This window comes from Eurytemora carolleeae, unplaced genomic scaffold (genome assembly GCF_000591075.1).
Source record: "Eurytemora carolleeae unplaced genomic scaffold, Eaff_2.0 scaffold177, whole genome shotgun sequence".
NCBI classification, from domain to species: domain Eukaryota; kingdom Metazoa; phylum Arthropoda; class Copepoda; order Calanoida; family Temoridae; genus Eurytemora; species Eurytemora carolleeae.
Window position 1 is genome coordinate 98,262 of NW_019396082.1, and position 10,441 is coordinate 108,702.

At 35.2% G+C, this 10,441-nt stretch overlaps 1 protein-coding gene across 1 annotated transcript; it reads left to right on the plus strand.

Moving 5' to 3' along the window:
* Positions 1 to 3,527: 3,527 nt before the first annotated feature.
* Positions 3,528 to 10,142, plus strand: LOC111717360 (uncharacterized). Its single transcript, XM_023492865.1, has 2 exons — positions 3,528 to 5,699; positions 6,553 to 10,142. The coding sequence occupies exons 1-2, from the start codon at positions 5,100 to 5,102 to the stop codon at positions 9,307 to 9,309; spliced, it is 3,357 nt and encodes a 1,118-aa protein (XP_023348633.1). The 5' UTR covers positions 3,528 to 5,099; the 3' UTR covers positions 9,310 to 10,142.
* The last annotated feature ends 299 nt before the right edge of the window (positions 10,143 to 10,441 follow it).

Consider the following 10,441-nt stretch of genomic DNA (forward strand, 5'->3'; position numbering starts at 1 on the left):
AAGGAAGGAACTAGAAGAGTGTAAGGAAAGAGGAAAGAAGGAAAGGAAGGAACTAGAAGAGTGTAAGGAAAGAGGAAAGAAGGAAAGGAAGGAACTAGAAGAGTGTAAGGAAAGAGGAAAGAAGGAAAGGAAGGAACTAGAAGAGTGTAAGGAAAGAGGAAAGAAGGAAAGGAAGGAACTAGAAGAGTGTAAGGAAAGAGGAAAAAAGGAAAGGAAGGAACTAGAAGAGTGTAAGTATAGAGGAAAGAAGAAAAGGAAGGAACTAGAAGAGTGTAAGTAAAAAGGAAAGAAAGGAAAGGAAGGAAATGAACGAGTGACACGAAAAAGGAAATATAGGAAAGGAAGGAACTGGAAGAGTGTAAGTATAGAGGAAAAAAGAAAAGGAAGGAACCAGAAGAGTGTAAGTAAAAAGGAAAGAAGAAAAGGAAGGAAATGAACGAGTGACATGAAAAAGGAAATATAGGAAACGAAGGAACTAAAAGAGTAATACGAAATTGGAAAAACATGAAAGGAAGGAACTAGTAGAACATGAGACACGGCAATTGCGCAGTGTAAACAGACCCATTTCACTTTTTAAGTGATTTAATAACTTACAAGTTAAGATATTTGCTTCGTAATAACATCAAATGCACTTAAGTATATTGCTTTAATGTCGTCTTCCTATTCGAGAGTTTTCTGATTATCACTGTTTAGGACCAAGTTTCAAGGTGCAACTCTAGTTTCCTAACGTTCTCAGTTCTAAATGTATATACAATACAGGGTTACCCAATACCCACAATGGATGAGACTTTCCGAGACGGAAGTCGTTCAGTTTGTTTCCTTGCATTCAGGGAATTCAGGGTTCTTTGTAGGCTAAACCTAGATTATTCCTGTGCTTAATCATTTAGAAAACCATTAAAATACTCAATTGAGAGTAGAACCCAAAAAGCAAGCAACAAAGCGTCATATTCTTAGGGTTTTTGGTCGTCGTTACAGTCTCATCCCTTGTGGGTAACCTTGTATATGTAGTACACACTTCAGAGGAATGCATTGGACTTTCTATTAACAAGGGGGCCAAGAGAAAGGGGGTGGGGCAAAGGGATAGAGCCCCCTAGACCGGTGAAGGGGGGAGGGAACTCAGCTACATGGTTATCCACAAAGAATAGACTTCAGAGACGATTGGACGGAATTTTTTTATTCCTTTTTCTTACATTCAGGGTTCCTCGTAGGCCAAAACTTACAAATTTCTGTGCTTGACCATTAAGTAAACCATCAAAATACTCCATGAAATGCGGAAACCAAAACTCAAGCTTTAAATCGTCATATTTTTTAAGTTTTGGGTCGTCCACAGAGTCTCATCCTTTGTGGGTAACCCTGTAGCACACTTTTCAAATCTGAAACTGAAAATTGAAGAACAGAGAAAAAATAGAATGCTAGTTTTGTTTGAAGGTGAGATAAAGTATTACTTGCAAGGGTAATTGGTCTATATGTATACCTTTGATGTATCTTTTATTTATGCCTGATGTCAAGAAGCCAATTGTTCTGAATTTACAGTCAATCTTTCCCCCCCCCCCCAACTTTTCATAAACAAATAGTTCAGTTTAAAATTTTTATCTTATTTTTTTAACCTTTTTTTCAAAATAAAATTGTTTAAAATAATATAATGATTCGGTATTTTGGAAAAAGTTTTTTATTCAGGCAGAAAGAAGATATTAATAAAAATAGGTCGTCTTTGTTTGTCTTGTTAAACAAATTAAATCATATGAAAATGCCAAAATCTAAAAAGTGGCGATTTGTGGAGGATGAGATATAGTCTAAACCATTTCAGTGAATTTGTCCGTTAAAGGGACTGTAGAGGAAAATTGAAAGGGGGTATATACTGAAACCTGCGCATCTTAGGCGTTGATCAATACATATAAGACATCTATCTGATGTTCCTGTCTCGAGAAATTGACATAAAACTTTGTCATAACTATACCAAAACGTAGATATGTAAAATATACGTCCGTATCACGTGGCCAGAGCTAAGGGTAGTGCAGTATACTGGTCACGTGATACAGACGGAGACACATGACAATAATACTTTACTACAATTGGTTAAAGTTCTGGTCACGTGATCAGGACGTACAAATAATATTATCAAAAAAGCAAACCTGAGATTTTTAGGCTCCTCTGGGATATCGTTGTTTTCAGATTGGTTGCTTATTTGTTGAATATGATCTGTTTAATACTACAAATGTTATACAAAATCTTTCATATATACGTTTTGGTATAACTTTAACACAGTTTTATATCAATTTCTCGAGACAGGAACACCAATTAGAACTCTGATAGGTCTCAATCAACTCTTGAGATTCTCAGGATTCAGCCTATACCCCCTTTCATTTTTCCTTTCCAGTCCCTTTAAGATATAACATTTTTTGGAACATGAAACCCAAAACCTTAACTTTATAGAATAGAAATGTTAAGTGATTCAAAAATAATGGTTTTGTTTAAAAATGTTTTATTTAATTTGTAATTTGTCAACGTGGATAGATCAATGTTCACTTATTCCAAACTGTGGGTATTTAACAGGATATTTAAAAAAATATTATTGCTATTTTTCTTTCTTTAGTAAAATAAGGCACATAAAATGCATTATTATGTTAAATCCTTTGGCTTATTACTTTAAAATATCTGATTTTTATTAATTTTACTTGCCTCACTTTTAAGGAGTAATTCAAAAAAAAAAATTTTACCTTTTCATTTTTCTCTACGTTTTTCAGATGAAAAGCTTTTAACATTATATTTTTTCATTCCGACGTTTATTTTTTATTATTCATACTCATTTTGATACTCATTTTCATTTCATTCTTATCCATTTATTGATAGCTTCTGCGGGGTTCGAACAGGGTTCTGCAAACTACCTGTGTTCGAACAGGCAATTGCGGGGTTCATGGCCGCATGGCCCCCCCTCCCTCGCTGAAGAAGAGATATGTATCAAAATCAAAAGGAGAAAAACTTCACTACCAGACAAGTACTTTTTCTCCTCTATATCTCATAACGTTACAGCGGAGAAGAACACACATCAACAACCTGAAGCCAATTTATATCCAGCAGACTACAGCAAAAGCATAGATGATATCCTGAGCGCTTTTCGCACAAACAGTGAGAACGGTAGTCAAGTGTATGGAACTCTGGACGAATAAATGTTTGAGTGAGAACAGAATGAAGAATATTAATTTGAGAACGTAATGACAATCGATTAATTAAATTTATAAATAATACTTCACTATATGTACTTTGTCTATTCTCACTTGCGAATTAATTTAAACAGTCCTCCTTTGAATATTCATTAAAAGTTCAATTTTATGCAGTAAATTCTTTATTTCAGAGTAAAAGATGGAGGAGGGTGAACGACCCCTAACCCGTTTTATCTACAAGGGCCTATATATGAACATAGACGGATTAACTGAGTCAAAATTTGGAGAGCTGGAGTCTATTCTTTACAGGGATGAATGACCAGAATTACTTGTTTGAGCACAATCCCCCCCCCCCCACCCTTAACTTCAATTGGATACGATCGAGGCAGGGCGAATTAGACCTTAAAACACAGCCAATCTATCGACCATGGCTGAGAGCTTCAGATGGTGGTAGAAGATAGTTAATAGTGCGTAAAAGATAGTTGAAGATAGTTAATAGAGCGAAGCAGATAGTTAGTATTGTGTTGAAGACAGTTAATAGAGCGAAGAAGACAGTTAACAGTGTGTTGAAGATAGTTAATGGTGGGTAGAAGAAAGTTAAAAGTGCGTAGAAGATAGTTAAAGGTGCGTAGAAGATAGTTAGTAGTGCGTGGAAGATGGTTAATAATGTGTAAAATACATTCAATAGAGAATAAAAGATAATTAATAGTATGTAGAAGATAGTTAATAATGTGTAAAAAACATTCAATAGAGAATAAAAGATAATTAATAGTATGTAGAAGATAGTTAATAGCGTGTAGAACGTAGTTAAAGAGTGTAGAAGATAGTTAATAGTGTGTGGAAAATAGTTAGTAGTGTGTGGAAGATAATTAATAGTTGATAGAATATAGTTAATGGCGTGTTGAAGATAGTTAATAGTGTGTAGAAAATGGTTAATAGTAATAGAAGATACTTAATAGTGTGCAGAAGATAGTTAAAAGTGTATAGAAGATAGTTAAAAGTGCGTAGAAGGTAGTTAGTAGTGTGTGGAACGTGGTTAATAATGTGTAAAAAACATTCAATAGAGAATAGAAGATAATTAATAGTATGTAGAAGATAGTTAATAGCGTGTAGAACGTAGTTATAGAGTGTAGTGTAGTGTGTAGAAAATGGTTAATAGTAATAGAAGATACTTAATAGTGTGCAGAAGATAGTTAAAAGTGTATAGAAGATAGTTAAAAGTGCGTAGAAGGTAGTTAGTAGTGTGTGGAACGTGGTTAATAATGTGTAAAAAACATTCAATAGAGAATAGAAGATAATTAATAGTATGTAGAAGATAGTTAATAGCGTGTAGAACGTAGTTATAGAGTGTAGTGTAGTGTGTAGAAAATGGTTAATAGTAATAGTAGAAGATAGTTAATAGCGTGTAGAACATAGTTATAGAGTGTAGAAGATAGTTTATCGTGTGTGGAAGATAGTTAGTAGTATGTTGAAGATAGTTAATAGTTGATAGAAGATAGTTTTATTTTATTTACAAATTAAACACAAATTACAAATAATAATGTGCTAAAGATAGTTAATAAAGTTTTCATTTTATTTACATCAGATTCGGCTTCCAGCTTTGCCAATTAAACACAAAATACAATATCATCTCAATAGTACTTAGCATTTGAGTCAGATTTTACCCCCCCCCAACCCCAAATTATTCATATAACCTAATAAGATCATGAGTACCAAATATTCATATAACCTAATATGATCATGAGTACAAAATATTCATATAACATAATATGATCATGAGTACAAAATATTCATATAACCTAATAAGATCATGAGTACAAAATTTATGAATTCAAACTTGCAAATGGGGTGTCCTTTGTTCCATGGTCATTCATAAATAACGATAGGGATAGAAGGATAATATTCCTCTTTGCATCTGAGGTAAAACAACAAAGGAATATGGTCAACCTGGGAACTGATATAGAAGACTTTTCAACACATGAGTACTTAAGAGACAGTAGTGCAACGGGAGGGATAATATTATGGACTCGACAGAACACAGGGAAAGCTGTCAGACCATGGTATCCAAACCAGGAAGCGCCAGCATGGATGTCAAGTGAGAGAGTATGGGTGATGATGGAGGACAGCATAACGAGGATAGCCTGCTGTGGAGTGTATTTACGTACGGAGTCACCAAAATCCTCAACTTTCTTCAAGAACAATGAGGAACTTTTAACCCAACTAGTAAGGGAGAAGATAGAGCTAGAACATAATGGATACCACGTATGCTTTTTAGGAGATTTCAACGCTAGAATATCACCAGATATACGGTTTGACTTCCAACAATACCCACATGCACCAAATAATAATGGAACCCTAGTCAATAGCTTCGCGAACACCATCAACTTACACTGCATGAACCCCATGAGCTGGAATGGGGTGGTTGAAGAACAATTCACGTATCAGCGGGATCTAGGCATTCGTTATGATCGGTCAATCATTGATTATGGGATCGCCACACCAACAACAATTTCCTTAACGACTAGGTTTTCAGTACAGGTCAGTTACGCTCATATAACTTCCAATCCAATCTTATTCCTAATCTTTAACTCACATTTTTCTCCTTAATACTATCTTGGATGTTGTCATTTTTTACTCACATTTTGACTTCTTAAACTCAAAATTAATATTTACAATTACGACGTTTATTTTTAGTTTTCATGCTCATTCTGATACTCAAACACTTTCCATACACTTAACATTATATTTTTTATTCTGACGTTTATTTTTTATTGTTTTCATTTCATTCTTAATAATTTACTCATAACCATTTTCATTCCCTTTCACATTTTTCATTCCATTCTTATCCATTTACTCATAACCATTTTTATTCCCTTTCACATTTTTCATTCCATTCTTATCCATTTACTCATAACCATTCTCATTCCCTTTTCCATTTTTAACATTATATTTTTTCATTCCGACGTTTATTTTTTATTATTCATACTCATTTTGATACTCATTTTCATTTCATTCTTATCCATTTATTGATAATCATTTTCATTCCCTTTAACATTTTTACTCGCTCTGGTTTTAATACCCGCTCAGTACAATTTAGCGCCATGTATTAATTTCCATTCCCAATTTAATTTACATTAAATTTGCACTTCCAATCCCATTTTACTTTAATAATTTCCATTTCCAATTTAATTTACATTAAATTCTCACTTCCAATCCCATTTTTCATACCATTCTCAACCCAATCTAGCTCCTCATTTCAATACAAAATTTTCTCACACTTTTTTAACGATTAGGGTTCCAGCACAGGTCAGTGACGTTCATATAGTTTTACCTCTTAATTATTATCATTCTCAATCCAAACTTTTTTCCATTTTCATTTTTATTAATCTAGGATTCGGCTGAATACAGTGTTGAGTCAGACCACAGTTCGTTATTATGGGAATTTAAAATGTGCAGCCAAACTACATCTGAAACACAGCCAAAAACAAAGAATCCGCTACGACACATCAGGAAATGGGAATCTTTCACGAAAATACTTGATTCAAGAATGATGTCATCAAAGCTAAATTTTGATGAGCTAACAGGAGTTGAACAGTCTAATTACTTAACAGAGGAGCTATGTAAAGCTGGCAGATCGGTCATACCATCAACATCAACATCTCGTGTGAAAAAACAGAAACAATCAAAAAAGATGAGCCAACTGTTACAAGCAAGTAAAAAAACCAAGAAATTATTGAATGAACACAGGGATAAAACAGATCAAGAATTTAGTAAACTAAAAGAAAGAGCTAAAAGAGAGACAGCGAACATAAGAACACAGTTTTACAAGGAAGCCTTTAACACAAAAAGGAAGACGCGGGAACTGCTGAATACAAAGGGAACGAAGGCGCAGAAACTATTCTGGCAACTGATAAACCCAAAACCAAAAAAGTCATCAGCTATAGAAGCTCTTGAATCTGATGTAGGGCTTACAACAACCCCAACAGCAATGAATGTTATAGTGGAAAAATTTCTTGAAACGAAATTTCTAACATCATATGATAAAGAGGAGATAACCTGGAAAGAACCCGATTTAACAAAACTGGGAGAACCGCAAGTCAAAATGAATGAAGAGACAGCAGAAAATATAATGAACCCCATAACAATGGATGAATTGCGTATAAACATTGATGATCTTGATGCAAGCAAAGCAGAGGGAATGGATAATGTAACGAATGCAATGCTTAAAAATACAGGACCAGCAGCTAGAGAGAAACTTTTAGATATGTACAACAACATAATGATTTCAGGACAAACACCAGATTCGTGGAAAGAAGGAGACATAGCACTAATACTCAAGAAGCCACCTAACACAAACATAAATAACTACAGACCAATCACCTTAATCAGCTGTGTGTCAAAGTTGTGGACAAAGATAATGGCAAAAAGGGTGAGTGAGTCGATCGAAGTCGAAGATATAATCGGGCCAGAGCAGAATGGCTTCAGACCAAACAGATCCTGTAGCGATAACACCTTCATCCTTAATACCTTACTGGAGCTAAATAAAAGCAGGAAAAAACTCTCCTACCTGCTGTTTGTAGACCTAAAGGAAGCTTACGACAGGGTAGACAGGAATATACTATTTGCGAAACTGAGACAATTAAATTTTCCTGAGCGATTCATCACACTGCTAACGAGTTACTACTTTCAAGATAACATATCAACATCCTCCACAGGAACTAGATCAAAAACACAATACCAGCAGAGAGGTCTCAGGCAAGGCTGCAATCTAAGTAGCGTACTCTTCATAATATATGTGTCAGAACTTGCAAGGCGGATAAGATGTAGTGGACAAGGCGTACGTTTGGATTCTGGTGAAATAATTGGGATTTTGTTATTTGCTGACGACATAATTCTAATCGCGGACAACTCAGCAAGCATAAATGTACTTAGATCCATTATGGAGGGTTGGTGCTCTGACTTCAAAATGACGGTATCTATTGGAAAGACCAATATAATAACTCCAGAACAAAACTTCATCTGCTCTGTATCCAGCGACGGTGTATCTGAATCCGATATTATTGATCAAGTAGAGTCATATAAATACCTCGGAGTCATGCAATACTCCAAAACGAAACGAACAACGAAACATAAAGGGGAAGAGATGCTAAAGCGAGCAAAAATGTACAAGAACGTAATCCTATCAACCGGCAACTTCTTACCAGACAAAGTAAAATCACTATCGACAATCTGGCGATCCATAGCACTCCCAGGACTCCTTTACGCGGCAGATGTAATTCCAGTTTCAGAGGATATAATACATGGGTTAGAAACCATACAGCAACAGGTTGGAAAGTCTATCCTCGGAGTACCGCAATCCTCTGCAAACCCCATAGTAAACCTGGAGCTGGGATGGAAACCAATACAACTCCTTTTGGAGGAATCAGTAATAAGGTTCTACCAACGGGTACATGATCCAGAATTTAAGGGAAGTCATTTAGTGCAATCATGTATGGAATGGAACAAATCTCACGGAGAAACAATGTACATCCAATACATAAACAAGTTAATCAAACATCACAACTTAAACTTGGACACACTAAAGCTACTGAAGCACAGTACACTTCTGGAACACCACAAAAAAGGAATACTACAAAGGGTCCAGCACCTACCAAGCCTAAATATTCTCCCAATACCTAGGAAATGGTGGACAATGCAACCTCACATCGAAGAAGCAAAATGGTCAAGGACTCTAGTAAAATTCAGGTGCATGAACACAGGTTTAGGGAACAGAGACTCATACAGGGCGTTAGACGCCATGTCCCAAGATGACGGAAGAGTGACCTATTGCCCTTTATGTCTACAAGGCAGGAATGATGAAATACACCTCATACTGCATTGCTCAGTCCTATCACAAACAAGAAACTCTATCAAAATGCAATCAGGATTAACACTGGGATCAACTCTAATGGAGCTTAGAGCAAAATTCTCCTGCAGCTCAGACCAAGAGGTGGTGAGACTCTTCTTGGGCCAAGAACCAAGACTGACCAGAATGACAATGATAGACAGAGGCCTTGCACTGGATTTACTACTTACATGCTTCTACAGAGAGTGGTCAAAAACGAGAGGAAGAACAATCCAACGCCCAGATGCTTGGAGGCCACACTAGGAATCGGACACCCATTTGCAAGTGAGTTTAGTTTCTGTTTAATTTCTCTTTAGACCTGGCCATAGAGTATTTATAATCAGGTTTGCAATATGTTAAGTTTTAAGTCAAGCTGGTTTGAGTAAAGTGGGCTTTTATATCCCTAATATTGGTTATAAGGAATGCAAGATAACTAAATATGGAGCTAAGGTTGGTTTAAAAGTTTTTCATCAAAGTATAAATTAATATTGAGGCAACATCTTGTTATACAGTTTTAATTTTTAATGCTTAATTTGGTATTGAGTGCTCAGTTATAGTTAATACAGGTCAAAGTCAAATGAAGCTGTACATATATTATAATATTGAAGCACAGTTTTGACTTTTCACGCCTAATTTAGAATTGAGTATATACTACTTTACACTGGTTCCAAATAATAATAAGCCAAGAAACATTTCAAGTCAGATTTTGATAAAAATCTCAATCCTACCATTATCATATCTTATCGTTATCATATCCTATCGTTATCGTATCCTATCATTAACATATCCTATCAGATCATAAAATGATATAATAATAAACCCGTGTATCCCGTACTACCGGAAGGGAGACTCAATCCACCGGCATTTGACTGATACTAGAAATAGTTTGTTTGATAATTCGCCGGTAGAAGGAGTTAATCCGGACTCATGGCTCAAATTTGGTCGTGATACCCGACGTTAGGCTTAAACTATGTCAGGCTGAAAAGCCTTGATCTAGATGGAATCATGATGGCGTACCCCAGCTAGATCAGGGAGCCCACGGGACTTCCCTAGCTTCTTGAATTGAATTGAATTGAATATTATGTTAAATCCTTTGGCTTATTACTTTAAAATATCTGATTTTTATTAATTTTACTTGCCTCACTTTTAAGGAGTAATTCAAAAAAAAAAATTTTACCTTTTCATTTTTCTCTACGTTTTTCAGATGAAAAGCTTTTTAAAATGCTGCTAAAACAGATTCAAACTCTAAGGTGAATTTAAATTGCTTGGTCGTTGGATAAATTCAACCATTGAAACAATTTCATCGCATTTTCTAAACATTATTTTTTCATTGTCTGAACAGTGAACAAGATTATTTTTAACATAATTGTAATTTCTTAACATTAAAGTTCTGTTT

What these genes read in the sequence shown, in the direction of transcription:
- LOC111717360 (XM_023492865.1), top strand. Translation starts at nt 5,100, where the DNA reads ATGGTCAACCTGGGAACTGATATAGAAGACTTTTCAACACATGAGTAC. An exon ending in CGACTAGGTTTTCAGTACAG is followed by an intron (nt 5,700 to 6,552) that starts GTCAGTTACGCT and finishes TTATTAATCTAG; the next exon opens with GATTCGGCTGAATACAGTGT.